This window comes from Scyliorhinus canicula, chromosome 14 (assembly GCF_902713615.1).
Source record: "Scyliorhinus canicula chromosome 14, sScyCan1.1, whole genome shotgun sequence".
Classification (NCBI taxonomy): domain Eukaryota; kingdom Metazoa; phylum Chordata; class Chondrichthyes; order Carcharhiniformes; family Scyliorhinidae; genus Scyliorhinus; species Scyliorhinus canicula.
In genome coordinates this window covers 5,435,200-5,454,550 of record NC_052159.1, presented here as the reverse complement: position 1 = coordinate 5,454,550, position 19,351 = coordinate 5,435,200, and the positions used below count along the sequence as shown (strand labels likewise).

Here is a 19,351-nt window from a genome sequence, read left to right as displayed (position 1 = left end):
GGGTAAGGACGGCAGATTTCCTTCCCTAACGGACATTAGTGAACCAGATGGGTGTTTGCGACAATCGACAACTTTTAATTCCAGATTTTTATTGGATTCAAATTTCACCATCTGCCATGGGGGGATTTGAACCTGGGTCCCCAGAGCATGACCCCAGGTCTCTGGATTACTAGTCCAGTGACAATACCACTATGGCGCCATCGCAATTTTTATCACCCAAGTGTTCCATAAGCCCTAAATTACGGAATTCCTAGCCTAAACCTCTCTTTCTTCCTTCGAGATCCTCCTTCTAAACTACCTCACCTGTCTAAATATTTCCTGTTGTGGTTCAATGTCCAATTGAGTTTGATAATGCTGCTCATCAAGCAACTCGAGATGGGTTACGACGTTAAGGTGCTGCATCAATTAAAATGATCATCTTAATCCATAATAGGTGATCAATGACCCTCAGACTAGCATGCCGCAATAGCTGCTGGTGTTATCGGGCTACTTACCCAACGTATTGGCGATTCCGGTTTTCACACTCGAGGTACTGATGTGGCTGATCCGGTTCTCATGCTCCGGTTTAACCAGGACTACAATTTTAATGTTCCAAAGTGTCTGCATTGCAATCTGTGAACAAACAAAAATATTTGCTGCACAAACAAAATTGATTCTCCTCAAGCGCCCTGCGAATTTAAACGCAGACCCTGATTATGTAGATCGCGAACATCGGACTTAGGAGCAGGAGTCGGCCATCTCGCACTTTGAGCCTGCTCCCAACTCCATTTTGCCATCTGCCCCCAATAATCCTTGGCTCCCTCGTCTATCAAAAATCTGTCTAAATTTGCCTTGAATAAATTCAACGACCCAGTCTCCACAGCTTTCTGGGGCACAGAATGCCACATACCAACGACCCTTCAAGAGAACCACAAACTGAGCAACACACAGTACATCTTACCGGTTTGAAATCTAGGTCAGTGCACTCTTTCAAACTGCCCCGTACAAAGTCCACCCACTCCTTGTCTGCGACAGAGTTTTCCTGAGTCCCGATGACATAGATGTCGTGTGGAATGGTGACTGTCGTTTCATCCAGTGTTTTCCCGAGGCCCTTGGATATCAGCCAGGACGCCATGATTTTTGGAGGGGGTGCACTTCCTATTCAGATTTTTTTTTATTTTTTTTTTTAAGAAGAAAGAGAGAGAAACATGATTGAGAATTGCACTCTAACACTTAACATTCTTCGTCTTACTAGTTCGTGGAATATGGGAGAAGCATTAGAGTCCGGCGTTTACTACCCATTCCTAAATATTCCGGAGACGGTGGTGGAGAGCCGCCTTCTTGAACCCTGCAGAATGTGTGGTGAAGGTGCATCCAGTGTTGTGAGGGAGGACGACGTGCACTTTTTGACCCAGCAATGAAATAACGGCCAATAAGTCGGAACGTTATGTTGCAACTCAAACAAGGTGGTCATTCGGCCTATTGCGGCTGTGCCTGGGTGGCAAGGTCCCATCTTCACATTTGGGGTGGAACTCAGGAGGCGATGCAGTTCCCATATACCCGTTATCCTTATTGTAATGTGCAGTCTCACCAGATAGTATGCTCCCTCCCCCCTCATCACCAAGGCACTGACTCGATAGCTGGGGATCAGGTTCCATGGTCAAATGAGCCTGCAGCAGATCACCCATCTCATCTTCTCTGCAGCAGGAAAGGAATTTATATTTGTAGGAAATGTGGACAAGGTCAAGAGAAGCTCCTGGCAGGAGTCACTAGCTAAGGGCCAAGGAAGGGGATTCTGGTTCAATTCCCTATCATTGAGACCTGAACACAGGTCAAGGACAGAACTGGAGTCTTCCTGACCAAATTCATGAACTGAGTCTAGGAGAGAGCTGGTGCTTCGGAACGATCAACACAGTATTATTTATTCGGACCTTATTGTTCGACTTCCTGGGAGGGATGTTTATTTTTTAGAAAATATTTTATTGAAGCATTTGTAATTTTCACAGTTTAACAAATTAACATTCTAAATAGCCTAGCGGCCCGACACATGCAACAATATGACAATAACGTAACCAACTACCCCCCCCCCCCCCACAAGCTCCTAACTACCCGTATATTAGATTATCTGTCTATTATTTTACACTGCCATGCCTCATTCCCCCCCCTGTTGATGTTCAATTTTCCTTTAAAAAGTCGATGAATGGCTGCCACTTCTGAGCAAACTCCTGAATTGAACCTCTCAAGGCGAACTTAATCTTTTCCAGCCTGAGAAACCCTGCCACGTCACTAACCCATACCCCTGACTTTGGGGGCTCCGAGCCCCTCCATCGCAGCAAATTCCGTCTCCGGCCACCAGGGAGGCAAAGGCCAAAACATCGGCTTCTCTCCCCCCCTGATCCCCCGGATCCTTCGATACCCCAAATATTGCCAGTTCAGGGCTTGGGAGTCACCCTCGCTTCCAGGACCTCTGACAGGATGTGAAATGAAAATGAATGAAATGAAAATCACTTATTGTCACAAGTAGGCTTCAAATGAAGTTACTGTGAAAAGCCCCTAGTCACCACATTCCAGCGCCTGTTCGGGGAGGCTGGTACGGGCTGTCCGCAAATGCCTACCAGAATCCCGTCAACTTCGGACATGCCCAGAACATGTGTACATGATTCGCTGGGATACCCCCAACCGCCCACACCAACCTCCACTTCCTCAAAAAACCTACTCATCCGGGCCACAGTCATATGAGCCTATGGACCACCTTGAACTGGATCTGGGAGAGATGTTTGACATGCGAGTGCAGATTTTCAAAATATTTAAAACCATAAGCAGGGAAAACAACTAAATCTACACTACCTACTAACGCAAAAAACTTATTTTATATAATGGATTACCGTTATATAGATAAAACAAACAGCTTCTCCCCTCACTTCTCCATTGACCAAACGTTTACTGCGATAAGGACAGATTGAGAAAACGCGAACATTGTAATTGCAGTCCCTGCTGGTACCAATTTTATTTTTGCAGCCATCCCATAACTCAAAGCAATCCCAGTCTTTTTTATTAATAGTAATTTTTATTTGTGTCACACGTAGGCTTACATTGACACTGCAATGAAGTTACTGCGAAAAGCCCCTAGTCGTCACATTGCTGCACCTGTTCAGGTACACAGGGAGAATTCAGAATGTCCAAATTACCTCACAAGCACGTCTTTCGGGACTTGTGGGAGGAAACCAGAGCACCCGGAGGAAACCCACGCAGACACGAGGCGAACATGCAGACTCTGCACAGCCATGACCCAAGCCGGGAATCGAAAGCGTGGTGGAAACAGATTCAACAGTAACTTTCAGAACAGAATTAAGTAAATGTTTCAAAAGTAAACATTTTCAGACCCGAAGGCAGGGCTGAGTGGATAACTCCTTCAAAGAGCCAGCATGGCGCAATTGGCCAAAAGGCCTTGTTCTGTGCTGTGGGATTCCACTGCAGGATTCTGCTTTAGAGGAGGGAGAATTATCAAATGAGCTAAGCTGTCACAGCTAACAACATCCAGTGGGTCACACTGACCAGAAACTGAAGTAGACTAGCCATATAAATTCCGTGGCTACAAGATCAGGTGAGAGTCGCAAATAACTCTTGTAGCAAATAACTCACCACCGGACTCCCCAAAGCCTGCCTACTATCTACAAGACGAATACTCACCACTTGCCTGAGTAAGAGCAGCTCCAACAACACTCACCATCTACAACAAAGCAGCCCACTTGATGGGAACCCCTTCCACAAACATTCACTCCCTCCACCACTGATGCACAGTGGCAGCCGTGTGTACCATCTACAAGATGCATTGCAGGAAGCACCAAGGCTCCTTAGACAGCACCTTCCAAACCCATGACTGCTGCCATCTAGAAGGACAAGAGCAGCAGATACCTGGGAACCCCACCACCTGGAGGTTTCCCTCCAAGTCACTCACCATCCTGACTCGGAAATATATCGCTAATGTAGGTGTACCTTCACCGAAGGGATTGTAGTGGTTCAAGAAGGCAGCTCACCACTACCTTCTCAAGGGCAATTAGGGATGGGCAAAATGTTGGCCGAGCCAGCGATGCCCACATCCCAACAATAAATTTTAAAAAGGTAAGAAAGTGAGTGGCTGCCCTGTGTGCAACATCAGATAATTTCACTCTCATTTTTACCCATGTTCCAGGTGCCGATGAAGATAGAGATCATGTCCGGTTCATCCTGCTTGGAATGTTTGTTCTTCATTAACTGTAGGAGTTGGCAAAATGCCTCTCGCTTCTGAAAGAGGAAGAAAAGGAGAAGCAAAAGTTGCAAGGATGACAGGGTCACTGCTAAAACTGCTTCAAATATTTTTTTTTTAAAAAGATTGATTAACCTTAACCTCATTCCCAGCTGTTTTAGTTTAGGTTCAGTTTGGTTTGTTGCTGAAATGAAGATTAATTGCTAATTTTATTTAAATAAACCTCCCCAACTTGCAATTATTAGATTTTATTGATCCAATCTTCAGAAACATCACTGTGCTAATAAATTCTGAATGGATGCTCAGGCACATGTATTTTTTAAAAATAAATGTCGAGTACCCAATTCATTTCCAATTAAGGGACAATTTAGCGTGGCCAATCCACCTACCCTGCACATATTTGGGATTGTGGGGGCGAAACCCACGCAAACACAGGGAGAATGTGCAAACTCCACACGGACAGTGACCCAGGGCCGGGATCGAACCTGGGACCTCGGATCCGTGAGGCAGCAGTGCTAACCACCGTGCCGCCCATCTCAGGCACATGTAGACGACTGTCAGAAAGACTAAGATGACGATTTGCACACTGGTGCAATTACGCACATTAGATCACTCCCAAAACTGCTTCGAGAAGGTGGCTGATACAAACTTTAGCTCTGTCGTAGATACTCTTTCCCTTAAGGTAAAGCATTGCTTGCCTCCATCATAAATGGCCCCGCTTCCTTTATAATCAAGAGTGCACCCTGACCCACAGCTGTAACAATTAAGAATTTTTTTGCTACATTGGTTTGACACAACAATCCACCATTCACATCCCATCCTGACTCGGAACTTGGCGACTTTGATATGCAAGTGTACTGGGAAAAATCAGGTTAGTAGCGAATCCCAAGAAAAGGAATTTGTGGAATGTCTACGAGATGCTTTTTTGGAACAGCTTGTGGTAGAGCCCACGAGGGTACCAGCAATTGTGGATTTGGTGATGAAATGAAATGAAATGAAAATCGCTTATTGTCACGAGTAGGCTTCAATGAAGTGACTGTGAAAAGCCCCTGTGAAAAGTGATGTGTAATAAGGCAGATTTGATTAGGGAACTTAAGGTGAAGGAACCCTTAGGGAGCAGTGACCACAAAACAATCGAATTTACCCTGCAGTTTGAGAGGGAGAAGCTGGGATCAGATGTAACGGTATTACAATTGAATAACGGCAACTGTAAAGACATGAGGGAGGAGCTGGTCAGAGTTGATTGGAAGGAGAGCCTAGCAGGGAAGACAGTGGAACAGCAATGGCAGGAGGTTTGGGAGGCACAACATAAATTCATCCCAAGGAGTAAGAAAAACATGGTAACAGGAGGACGAGGCATCCATGGCTGACGAGGGAAGTCAGTGACAGCATGAAAGCAAAAGAAAAAAACTACACAATGTGGCGAGGAGCCAGAGGATTGGGAAGCCTTTAAAAGCGAGCAGTGGACAACTAAAAATCCAATGTGGGGGGGGGTGGTTTCAATATATAAAAGGTAAGAGAAGGGCAAAAATGGACATTGGGCCACTGGAAAACGAGGCTGGAGAAGTAATAATATGAAACAAAAAAATGGCAGACGAACTGGATAGATGCTTTGCATCAGTCTTCACGGTGGAAGATGTACGGTTTTGGATACTGTTGAGGGGAATGGCCTCTCAGGGGATAACAGCAGATGCCAAATATGTTGCACCACGTTGTTTCTGCTGCAGAGGGAGGAGCAAAAGACACAGCAATGCAATAGTAGATGAGGAAAGATGGCGCCGGAGCGACGCGACTCTCTGCAAGCTCTCCCCAACAGATCCACTTTTAATTTAACTTATACTCGTTCTAACCTTTTAAAAATTTTATTCTCATGTATTTTCTTGAATTTTGTTTAATTCCCTTTTCTTCCATGTACTTAATGATCTATTGAGCTGCTTGCAGAAAAATACTTTTCACTGTACCTCGGTACACGTGACAATAAACAAATCCAATCCAGTCCAACCCAATAGTCATAGGGGATTCAATTGTGAGGGGAATAGAAAAACATTTCTGTGGCTACAACAGAGACTCCAGGAAGGTATGTTGCCTCCCTGGTGCCAGGGTGAAGGAGGTCTCAGAGCGGTTGTGGGGCATTCTGAAAGGAGAGGGTGAACAGCCAGTTGTCGTGGTGTACATTGGTCCAAACATCAGAGGTTTACAAAAAAGGGATGATGTCCGTGGCTGAGTTAGGGAGGATTTCGGGATTTATGGGCAGATGTTGGGGGGAGCAGGTATCGTTGGAGGAGGTAAAGAGGATGAGCTGGGTTTGGTCTTTGGATCCCCGCTGCTGTCCAAGCCCTCAGTTTGATTGGGGGACCAGATGGAGTTTTTGCACCTCGAGAAGATCAAGTATACCATGTGGGGATCGGTGGAAGGGTTCTACTCAAAGTGACAGACCTTCATCTCCTTCTTCAGGGAACTGGTTACTGTCCGCTGTTGGAGGGATGGGGGGGGGTTCATCTTTTTAGTTGGGTTAAGGCTTTGTAAAGGTTTTGTTTTCTTTATGGGAGGGCGGGGGGAGGGGTATTGAGGGGGTTTAGTTGTATTGTTGCGTTTGTTATAATGCAAAGTTTGTTAGAATAAAAATATTTTTTTAAAAAGGGACAAGGTCCTAAAGGCAGAATAAAAGGAGTCGGAAGCAAGTTGGAAAGTAGGACCTCAAAAGGTAGTCATCTCAAGATTTCTGCCAGTGCCATGTGCTAGTTAGAGTACGACAGCAAGGTCCATAAGGTGAACACGTGCTGCAAAGATGGTGCGAGGGAAAGGTCTTCAGATTCGGCCATCTTAAACTGGGTATTATACAATACTGTGCAATGATGAAGGATTAGTTGGTAATCTCGTTGAGAGAACACCCTTGGGGATGAGTGACCATAATATGTTTTAATTCACTATCCAGGTGAATAGTGAGGTAGTTGATTCTGACACAAAGGGTCCTGAATCTCAATAAAGGTAACTATGATGATATGAAGCATGAGTTGGCTATGATCGACTGGGAAACATTACATGAAAGGAAGGACAGTGGACAGGCAATGGCAGCATTCAAGAAACGAATTGGTGAACTCCAAAAGTTGTTTATTCCTATTTGGAGCAAGAGTAGAAATGGAACTGTGGCAAAACCATGGCTTACAAGGAAAATTAAAAATAGTGTTCGATTCAAAAAATCATACAAATTAGCAAGAAAAAGCAGCCGACCTGAGGATTGGGAACAGTTTAAAATCCAGCAAAGGCAGAGCAAGGGATTGATTAAGAAGGGGAAAATACAATATTAAAGTAAGCTAGCGGGGAACATAAAAATTGTAAAAGGATGGGGCAGCATGGTGGCCTAGTGGTTAGCACAGTTGCCTCACGGCGCTGAGGTCCCAGGTTCGATCCAGGCTCTGGGTCACTGTCCGTGTGGAGTTTGCACATTATCCCCGTGTCTGTGTGGATTTCGCCCCCACAACCCAAAAATGTGCAGAGTAGGTGGATTGGCCACGCTAAATTGCCCCTTAATTGGAAAAAATAATTGGGAATCTAAATTTATGTTAAAAAAAAATTGTAAAAGGATTTACAAAAGAGAAATCATGCTTAACAAATCTACTGGAATTCTTTGAAGATGTAACTAGTGGCGTTGACCAAGGAGAACCAGGAGATGCGGTCTGCTTAGACTTTTGACAAGGTCTCAAATAACAGATTACTATGTAATGTTAAAGCGCATGGGATTCCGGGTAGTGTTAGAGATGGATAAAAGCTGGTTAGCTGACAGGAAGAAAAAAGTTGGAATAAATGGGTCTTTTTCTGATTGGCAGGCAGTGACCAGTGGGGTACCACAGGGATCTGTGTAGGGCCCCAACTGTTCATATTATATATTAATGATTTGGACGAGAACACCAAATGTATTCTCTCCAAATTTGCAGATGATACAAAGTTGGGTGAGAGGGTGAGCTGTGAAGAGGATGCAGAGATGCTTCAGCAGGATTTGTGATGTGGAGATGCCGACATTGGACTGGGGTGAGCACAGTAAGAAGTCTTACAACACCAGGTTAAAGTCCAACATGTTTGTTTCAACAGACATCTACAGACGCTGAAGGAAGCCCTCGTACGAACGGGATATCGCGCTCGACTCATCGATCTACAGTTCCGACGCGCCACAGCAAAAAACCGCACCGACCTCCTCAGAAGACAAACACGGGACACAACCGACAGAGTACCCTTCATCGCCCAGTACTTTCCCGGAGCAGAGAAACTACGACATCTTCTTCGCAGCCTTCACCACTTCATCGATGAAGATGAACATCTTGTTAAGGTCATCCCCACTACTTGCCTTCAAACAACCGCGCAACCTCAAACAAACCATTGTTTGCAGCAAACTACCCAGCCTTCAGAACAGCGACCATGACACCACACAACCCTGCTGTGGCAATCTCTGCAAGACGTGCCAGATCATCGACATGGATACCACCATTACACGCGAGAACACCACCCACCAGGGGCGGAATTCTCCACAAGGCCCGACGCCGTCGTGAAATCCGGAGAGGTTCACGACAGCATCGGAGGCCGCTCCTTGCCCCCTATTCTACCCCCCCCCCCCCCCCCCCGGGGGGGGGGGGGGGGGGGGGGGGGGGGGGGGGGGGGCAGGAGGGCCGTGCCGTAGATCTCGGCCGCCGTGCCTTGTCGCTGGCAACAATCACCTGGCAGGAATGTTCCCTTCCAGTCGGGGAACACTTCAGCAGTCAAGGGCAGTCCGCCTCTGATCTCCGGGTAAACATTCTCCAAGGCGGCCTTCAGGACGCGCGACAACGCAGAATCGCCGAGCAGAAACGTATAGCCAAGTTCCGCACACGAGTGCGACCTCAACCGGGACCTCGGATTCATGTCGCATTACATTCACTCCCCACCATCTGGCCTGGACTTTCAAAATCCTACCAACTGTCCTGGCTAGAGACAATTCACACCTCTTTAACCTGGGGTTACCCCTATCTTTGGTTCTGTAAAGATTTAATTACCTGCAAACGCTCGCATTCTAAGCATTGTCTGGCATCTTTGAATTTGTCTATATATATGTTTCGGGAGCATACCTCTTCATTCACTTGAGGAAGGAGCAGTGCTCCGAAAGCTAGTGTTTGAAACAAACATGTTGGACTTTAACCTGGTGTTGTAAGACTTCTTACTCAGCAGGATTTGGTCAGGTTGAGTAAGTGGGCACATTCATGGCCGATGCAGTATAATGTGGATAAATGTGAGGTTATCCGCTTCGGTAGCAAAATAGGAAGGCAGATTATTATTTGAATGGGTGTAAATTGAGAGAGGTGGATGCTCAGTAAGGCCTTGGTGTCCTCATGCATCAGTCGCTGAAAGTAACCGCGCAGGTACAGCAGGCAGTAAAGGCAAATGGAATGCTGGCCTTCGTAGCGAGAGGATTTGAGGATAGGAATAGAGATGTTTTACTACAATTGTATAGGGCATTGTTGAGGTCACACCTGGAGTATTGTGTGCAGTTTTGGTGTCCTTATCTGAGGAAGGATGTTCTTGCTATGGATGGAGGGCAGCGAAGGTTTACCAGGCTGATTCCTGGGATGGCGGGATTGTCATACGAGGAGGTTAGGATTATATTCATTGGAGTTCAGAAGAGCGAGGGGGTATCTTATAGAAACTTATAAAATTCTAACTGGATTCAACAGGGTAGATTCAGAAAGAATATTCCCGATGGCGGGGGAGTCCAGAACCAGTTTGAGAATAAGGGGTAAACCTTTTAGGACTGAGGCGAGAAGAAAGTTCTTCACCCAGAGTGTGGTGAATCTGTGGAATTCACTACAACAGAAAGTAGTTGAGGCCAACATGTGTGATTTCAAGAAGGGATTAGATATAACTCTTGGGGCGAAAGGAATCAAGGGATCAAGAGAGCGGAAGGCAGATCAGGGTATTGAATTTGATGATCAGCCATGATGAATGGCAGAGCAGACTAAAAGGGCCGAATGGCCTATTCCTTCTTCTATTTTCTATGTATGTTTCTATGTACGCCACCAGTGGCGTAGCAGAGTAGAGTGTAGCGGCCATCATGAAGGAAAAAGTACTGGGGAAGTTCTGAAGGTAGATAAATCACCTGGACCAGATGGACTACACCCCAGGATTCTGAAGGAGATAGCGGAGATTGTGGAGGCATTGGTGGTGATCCTTCAGGAATCACTGGAGTCAGAGAGGGTCTCAGAGGACTGGAAAGTGGCTAATGTAACATCCCTGTTTAAGAAAGGATGGAGGCAGAAGACAGGAAATTATAGGCCTGTTAGCCTGACTTCGGTCATTGGTAGGATTTTTTTTTTAAATTTATTTATTTATTTATTTATTTATTTATTTATTTAATAAAAAATTTAGAGTATCCAATTATTTTATTGTTTTTCCAATTTAGGGGCAATTTAGCGTGGTCAATTCACCCAATCTACACATATTTGGGTTGTGGGAGTGAAACCCACGCAGACACGGGGAGAATGTGCAAACTCCGCATGGACAATGGCCCAGGGCCGAGATTTGAACCAGGGTCCTCAGCGCCACAGTCTCAGTGCTAACCACTGCACCACGTGCCGACCCCGTTGGTAGGATTTTAGAGTCCATTATTAAGGATGAGATCGCGGCGTACTTAGAAGTGCATGACAAAATAGGACTGAGTTAGCACGGCTTCGTCAAGGAGAGATATACCTGACAAAGCTGTTAGAATTCTATGAGGTAACGAGGAAGTTAGACAAAGGAGAGCCAGTGAGGGTGGTCTATTTGGATTTCAAAAAGGCCATTGACAAGGTGCCATTCAAGAGGCTGCTAAATAAGAAGAGCCCATGGTGTTAGGGGCAAGGTACTGCTACGGATAGAAGATTGGCTGACAGGCAGAAGGCAGAGAGTGGGGATAAAAAGATCTCTTTCAGAGTGGCAGCCAGTGACTAGTGGTGAGCCCCAGGGATCAGTTATGGGACCACAGCGATTCACAATAGACACTTATGATCTGGAAGAATGAACTGAAGGCACTGTTGCTAAGTTTGCAGATGTTACAAAGATATGTAGAGAGACGGGTAGAGTTGAGGAAGCAGGGGTACTGTAGAAGGACATGGACAGGCTGGGAGAGTGGGCAAAGAAGTGGCAGATGGAATACAATGTGGAAAAGTGTGAGGTTATGCACTTTGGTAAAGAATATAGGCATAGACCATTTTCTAAATGGGGAACGGTTTTGGGAATCTGAAGCACAAAGGGACTTAAGAGTTCTAGTTCAGGATTCTCAAGGTTCAGTTGGTAGTTGGGAAAGCAAATGCAATGTTAGCACTCATGCCGAGAGGGTGAGAATACAAGAGCAGTGATGTACTTCTGTCATAGAGTCATAGTCGTAGATGTTTAAAATATTGTGACCAATAAAGCCTAGCATACTGAATGCCTTCTACACCACCCTGTCCACCTACGATTCCACTTTAAAGGAGCTATGAACCTGTACCCCTGGATCTCCTTGTTTCTGAGGCTGTTTGAGGCTCTGATCAGACCACATTTGGAGTATTGTGAGCCATATCTAAGGAAGGATGTGCTGGCCTTGGAAAGGATCCAGAGGAGGTCCACAAGAATGATCCCTGGAATGAGGGCTTGGATAGGAGAGGTTGGGTCTGTACTCGATGGAGTTTAGAAGGATGAGGGGGGAATCTCAGTGAAGCTTATAGAATACTGATAGGCCTGGATAGAGTGGACGTGGAGTGGATGTTTCCACTGGTAGGAGAGACTAGAACCCGAGGGCAGTGCCTCAGACCGAAGGGACGATCCTTTAAAACAGAGATGAGGAATTTCTTCAGCCAGAGGGCAGTGAAGGGGCATCTTGATAAATACATGAATAGGATGGGAATAGAGGGATACAGACCCAGGAAGTGGAGAAGATTGAAGATTGTAGTTTAGTCAGGCAGCATGGTCGGCACAGGCTTGGAGGGCCAAAGGGCCTGTTCCTGTGCTGTACTTTTCTTTGTTTGTTTATTCTTTGAATCTGTGGAACCCATTGCCACAGAAAGCTGTGGAGGCCAAGTCGCAGTGTCTTTAAGACAGAGATAGATAGGTTCTCGATTAATAAGGGGGTCAGGGGTTATAGAGAGAAGGCAGGAAAAAGGGGATAAGAAATATATAAGCCATTTTTTTTTAATTTAGAGGACCCAATTCTTTTTTTTTTTCAATTAAGGGGTAATTTAGCGTGGCCAATTCACCTACCGGGCACATCTTTGGGTTGTGGGAGTGAGACCCACGCAGACACAGGGAGAATGTGCAAACTCCAGTGACCCGGGGCCGGGATGAACCCGGGTCCTCGGTGCCATGAGGCAGCAGTGCTCACCACTGCGCAACCAGGCCGCCCGAAACACATCAGCCTAGATAGAATTGTGGAGCACTCGATGGACCGAATGGCGTAATTCTGCTCCTGTGGAAATATATTGGCCACATCTTGGTTGTCGCTGGGCCAAATCTTTGAAATCTCTCCTTACTTTAAAAAAAATAAATTTAGAGCACCCAATTCATTTTTTCCAACTAACGTGCAATTTAGTGTGGCCAATCCATCTACCCTGCACATCTTTGGGTTGTGGGGGCGAAACCCACGCAGACACAGGGAGAATGTGCAAACTCCACACGGACAGTGACCCAGAGCCGGGATCGAATCTGGGACCTCGGCGCCGTGAGGTAGCAGGGCTAACCCACTGCGTCACCATGCTGCTCACTTCCCTCCCTACTTTAAGCTGTGGCCGTAACTTCACCACGAGGACTGCAGTGGTTTGAGAAGTTGGCTTACCAGCTTCTCAATCCAGATGGGCGACAAATTTTGGCCTTGTCAACAACATCCACAACATATATTTTTAAAAATCCTCACATGTCCATCGTTAAGTGGACTGCTCCTCACGACAATGAGACAGGACTGAACGTACATTAATTTTACAATTGGTAGAAATATTTGAAGAAAACCTCAAAACAATACAACTTTATTTTTCTATATTTGGAGACTTGAGAGAGGCGAATGTTGTCCCATTGTTCAAGAAAGGGAATAGGTATAACCCTGGGAATTATAGGCCGGTTAGTCTCACTTCGGTCATAGGTAAATTATTGGAAAGGGTCCTGAGGGTTAGGATTTATGATCATTTGGAAAGATACAGCTTAATCCAGGATAGTCAACACAGATTTATGAGGTTCATGGTGGAAGATATAGGAGGGATGTCAGAGGTAGGTTCTTTACTCAGAGTTGTTGGGCGTAGAACGCACTCCCAGCTATGGTAGTGGAGTCGGACACTTTAGGAACTTTCAAGCGGTTATTGGATAGGCATATGGAGTGCACTAGAATGATTGGGAGTAAGTTGATTTGATCTTAGTTTCAGACTAGTCCGGCACAACATCGTGGGCCGAAGGGCCTGTACTGTGCTGTACAGTTCTATGTTCTATGTATATTCCACTCTGTAACAAAACTATTAAGCAGAGGAATGACTTTCTCAGTAATGTACAATAACAATCGGACACTGTTGTGATCGGAACAACGGTTTATGATTTTATTCGCTCTATGTTTATTGATCTGACCAGATCATCAATCTTAATTGTTCCACCATTAGCAGCTTTGCTTGGTTGCATGCTCTGGATGTTCTCTCTTAACCTCCACCTCTCTCACCTACTTGAAAGAGGTTCCTTAAAATCTCTCTGACCAAACTTTTAGTCACCTGCCTATTATCTCTTTATGTGGTTGGTTTCAAATTCTGTTTAATAATCACTCTTTCGGGACATTTCACAATGTCAAAGGCAATGCACTAAAGGCACTACATAAATCTAAACTCTAGTCACCAATTTGACCTCATGTGCATTGCACTCAAGAGTAGACTGAAACTCAGAAAGAAGCAGGAGGGCAGCTTCTAGTTGGAGAACTCACCCTTGTAGTTTCGAAGATGAAATCTTTCCTCTGTGTTTTGTCTTTCTCTTTCTCGAACACTATTCCCAGCTTGCTGTGGACACGCTGTGACTTTATCAACTGCCGAACTGACGGGAAAAGAAAAGAACCCACTGATGACCACAGGGCTGTATTGTTTTTAAACTGATGTTCATTTGATCAGAGTAGGCCAGGCCCAAACCTCCAGGGCCCAAAAGCTAACACACATGCTGCACCAGCAGGACAGGAAAATAAAGAGCTCAATATCGAACTTAAAATCTACATTCTCACTACATCAAAGATAATGTGAGTTACTGATACAAACTAAAACTCCTCTACTCCTCCTCCTGGGGATCTTTAACATCCACCTGTAACAGGGACTAGGGGAGGAAGTGGCTTGGTGGCATTGTTGTTGGACTAGTAATCCAGAGACCCAGGGTAATGCCCTGGGAACCCACCATTCAATAGAATTCTGGAATTATAAGTCTAATGAAAAAATGAAATGAAAATCGCTTATTGTCAGAGTAGGCTTCAATGAAGTTACTGTGAAAAGCCCCTAGTCGCCACATTCCAGCACCTGTCCAGGGAGGCTGGTACGGGAATCGAACCGTGCTGCTGGCCTGCTTGATCTGATTTAAAAGCCAGCGATTTAGCGCAGTGAGCTAAACTAGCCCCTAATGATGACCATGATGACCATGAAACCATTGCTGATTGTCGTAAAAACCCATCTGGTTCACCAATGTCCTTCAGGGAACGGAATCTGTTGCCCTTACTTAGTCTGGCCTAAATGTGACTCCAGAACCTTAGAAATGTGGTTGACACTTAAATGCCCTCCGGGATGGGCAATAAATGCTGGCCCAGCCAGCGACGCCAACATCCCATGAACAAATTTTTTTTTAAAAATCGAATCCATCACCTACCTTGCACGGAGCTGGCCATAATCATACAGTGTATGCCAAATCACCTCTTTATCGCTATGGTGGAGTACAGTAGGGCAGAGATATTCTGATACTGAGCTACCAACCATAGAAATTGAATGCAATCAATCTGGTAATGCCAGTGTCTAATTTGGCCAACATCTGACTCTAGCTCACACTTAACGGCGGCTCAGCACATCAAACCTGGGCAATAAACGCAGCCTGGCCTCAATTGCCCACATTCTGAGAACACAGCATGATTTCCATCAGTGACTGTCAAGCAGTAATCTGATGCAATACAACTTTGGCTTCCTTAAATTAGCACCACAAACCTCGCACAGGGAGCTGAGCACTGATCTCATCCATTTTCCTTTCACTCTTTGCAACTAAAGAAAAGTGATAGAAATGCTTACACTGCACCATCTTCACAAGCTTCTTCTGTACAAACACAGCTCCCCTCAAGCCATTCACAGCTCTTTCCAATTACTTTAAAAAAAATAAATTAAGAGTACCAAATTCATTTTTTCGCAATTAAGAGGCAATTTAGCCTGGCCAATCCACCCACCCTGCAACATCTTTGGGTTGCGGGGGCGAAACCCACGCAAACACGGGGAGAATGTGCAAACTCCACACGGACAGTGACCCAGAGCCGGGATCGAACCTGGGACCTCAGCGCCGTGAGGCTGCAGGGCTAACCCACTGCACCACCCTGCTGCCCCCCACTGTTTCCAATTACAAACTGCAAACGTCAATACATTGTTGCTGATATGGCAATAAAAGTCCTCCCATCAAAAGGGCAGTAGACTGGAGTTAGAGGAGAAAACGCAAGCAAATGCTAGAGGAGGATTCAGCACTCTCCAGTAACATTGAAAGAAAACGACTTCCTCTGGTGGGGGAAATAGAGCAAGAGGGGACACAAGCTTTTTAAAAAATTATTCTTTCATTGGATACGGGTGCCACAGGCAAGACCAGTATTTGTTGCCCATCTGTAATTGCACTCGAGTGGTTTGCTGGACCATTTCAGAGAGCAGTTAAGAGTCACCCACATTGCTGTGGGCCTGGAGTCTGGTGTAGGCCAAGTAAGGACGGCAAATTCACTTCCCTAAACAACAGATGGGTTTTTTAAACCGCAATCAGTGATTCAGACCAATTTCAATCCCAGATTGGTCAATTCAATTTAAATTCCACCGGGTGCAGTGGTGGGATTGGAACCCTTGCCCCCATCACCCTGGAGAATTAGCCTGGGCCTCCGGATTACCAGTCTGCTGACATCACCATGTCCACCATGTTAAAGCTAGATCAAACTAGAAAGCACAGCTTCAAATAAATGGGAAGTAGAAGTCTGGAACACTCTTCCCCCGAACGTCTGTAGATGCTGAGGGTTAATTAAAAGTTTCACGCTCCTGGGCGGCACGGTGGCGCCACATTGCTGCCTCGTGACGCCGAGGTCCCGGGTTCGGCCCTGGCGCTGGGTCACTGTCCATGTGAGGTTTGCATGTTCTCCACGTGTTTGCGTGGGTTTCGCCCCCACGGCCCGGGGATGTGCAGGGTGGGTGGATCGGCCACGCTAAACTGCCCCTTAATTGGAAAGAATTAATTGGGTACTCTAAATGTATTTTTAAAAAAGGACATGGAGTAGCCATGATGTTTTTATATCTGAACAATTTTGAAAGATTGAGCAGCTTCCTCCCTTAACTAAGGGGTAGGAAGGTGTTGAATCCCATGATCTGGGCTCAGTCAACCATTAGCCAGTGGGTGGAAGATGGCTTTACTCTCTTATCGAACCCTTTGCTGTATCTGCAAAATTGATGTGCAGAGGGATCTGGGAGTTCAGGTCCATTGTACCCTGAAGGTGGCAACGCAGGTCGATAGAGTGGTCAAGAAGGCATATAGCATGCTTGCCTTCATCGGACGGGGTATTGAGTACAAGAGTTGGCAGGTCATGTTACAGTTGTATAGGACTTTGGTTAGGCCACATTTGGAATACTGCGTGCAGTTCTGGTCGCCACATTACCAGAAGGATGTGGATGCTTTGGAGAGGGTGCAGAGGAGGTTCACCAGGATGTTGCCTGGTATGGAGGGTGGTAGCTATGAAGAAAGGTTGAGTAGATTAGGATTGTTTTTGTTGGAAAGACTGAGGTTGAGGGGGGACCTGATTGAGGTCTACAAAATTATAAGAGGTATGGACAGGGTGGATAACAACAAGCTTTTCCCAAGAGTGGGGGTGTCAGTTACAAGGGGTCACGATTTCAAGGTGAGAGGGGGAAAGTTTAAGGGAGATGTGCGTGGAAAGTTCTTTTACACAGAGGTTGGTGGGTGCCTGCAACGCTTTATCAGCGGAGGTGGTAGAGGCGGGCACGATAGCATCATTTAAGAAGCATCTAGACAGGTATAAGAATGGGCGGGAACAGAGGGAAATAGACCTTGAAAAATAGGAGACAGGTTTAGATAAATGATCTGGATCGGCGCAGGCTGGGAGGGCCGAAGGGCCTGTTCCTGTGCTGTAATTTTCTTTGTTCTCTTTGTTCTTTTACAGCACAATATCTCGCTTCCTCCTTACTCTTATCATGTGTAAATGTGTTCCAGTCCTCATGTGGGTCCTTGGATTTCTTTTGTACCACCAGTTTTCCTCCTTCCACATCCACACTAAGTAAATACTTCTGTGATTTACCAATCTTCGTTAAATCGGTCAGGTTCACATCCAGTTTCACCTAAGGAACATAAGAACAAGTGTTCAGATCCTTGTCTCAGAGAAATGGTCATCATTGTATTTATGTATCAGCATGGGCAGCACAAGTCAAATGATTAAATAGGCAGCATGGTGGCACAGTGTTTAGCGCTGCTGCCTCACAGCGCCAGGGACCCATGTTCGATTTCGGCCTTGGGTGACTGTGTAGAGTTTGCAAGGTGGGGAGGGTGGATAGGAAAACAGAATCGACTGTCCCCAGGGATGGAAGACGCATCAATCTCTCAGTGAAGAAAGCAGGTCATTACCTCAAAAGCTTGCACTGGAATGCTCTTCGCCTTGCGAGGCACAGAGTGAGAGAACATTGACGACTGTGACGTGAAGCTGGGGCAGGAACTCATTTCCTGCAGTGCTTTCAATGCCTAAAGAAAAGAAAATTTGTGTACACGAGATTAGCTTACGGTACATTTCTATTGAACACCAAGAATTGCAAGTAATCAACTGAGGCTCACAGTGCCAGGTATCACCAGACCTGGAGACCCAAGTTGGCAATGTAAACCAAGAGCCAAATGTGGGTTTTAAAAACTAGCAGGAAAGCCAGAGGGAAATAAAACTGCTCCTTGCCTCAGCATCCTAGAAACGTGCAGTGTAGGGTACAGTGCAACGAGGGTGGAACTCTGCACACTGAGGATACAGCAAGCAATAGAAACAATGCACAATGGTGATGTCAAGTTCAGAAGGGACAAGTAAGCAATAACCAAAGTGTGAACAAATGAAGAAAGGATGAACGGGGTAAGCAAACAAAGAGGTGTAAACTGAACAAGATGAAAAAGTACACATTTTAGCTTTGAGATTGAATAAACTGGGATTTTTCTCCCTAGCGAGACGGAGGCTGAGGGGCGACCTGATCAAAGTTTATAAAATCATAGATAGGGTGAACAGTTGGAGGCTTTTCCCAGGGCGGAAATGACAATTACAAGGGGGCACAAGTTCAAGGTGAGGGGGGGGGATAGGTTCAGTGGAGATGTGTGGGGGAAGTTTTCTTTTTTTTTTTACACAGAGGGTGGTGGTGGACTGGAATCCTCTGCCAAGTGAGGCAGATACGTTAGTGACCTTTAAGACTTATCTGGGTAGACACATGAACAGACGGTATAGAAGAATACAGGCGGTTGGTCGAGATAGGACACGTGATCAGTGTAGGCTGGGAGGGCTGAAGGGCCTGTTCAAGTGCTGTGCTGTTATTTTGTATGAAAGAATGAGAGAGCGCAAGAATTCTTAGAAAACAGGACAAGATGGGGGAACATGCGAGAGAGAATGACCAAAAAATAAAGAGACAGAGAGAGAGGTAAAGACGATAAAAAAAGAAAAGGCTGCCCATCCAAAAAGCTTGCCCTTGCTGCCGAGCCAGATGTGCCAGAGCAGCCTCCTAGGATGGAATCACTGAATAATGTAGCACAGGAGGCCATTTAAAACCCAAAGCTTTAACTCAGTTTCTCTCTGCATATGCTGCCTGACCTGCTCAGCTTTCCAGCATCTCTTGCTTTTATTTCCGATTTCAAACATTCGCCATATTTTACTTTTGTGTTAGTTGTATAACCTCA

The 19,351-nt window shown here is 45.7% G+C and overlaps 1 protein-coding gene across 1 annotated transcript in view; it reads right to left on the bottom strand.

Moving 5' to 3' along the window:
- Window positions 1–19,351, bottom strand: part of inppl1a (inositol polyphosphate phosphatase-like 1a) — a 219,207-nt gene that overhangs the window by 60,319 nt on the left and 139,537 nt on the right. The window contains exons 8-13 of the mRNA XM_038817686.1: window positions 18,059–18,172; window positions 17,625–17,775; window positions 14,151–14,257; window positions 4,161–4,263; window positions 941–1,137; window positions 495–612 (exon numbers count right to left, since the gene is read on the bottom strand). Of these exons, the coding sequence (XP_038673614.1) occupies window positions 495–612; window positions 941–1,137; window positions 4,161–4,263; window positions 14,151–14,257; window positions 17,625–17,775; window positions 18,059–18,172 (790 nt within the window). The remainder of the gene's footprint in view (window positions 1–494; window positions 613–940; window positions 1,138–4,160; window positions 4,264–14,150; window positions 14,258–17,624; window positions 17,776–18,058; window positions 18,173–19,351) is intronic.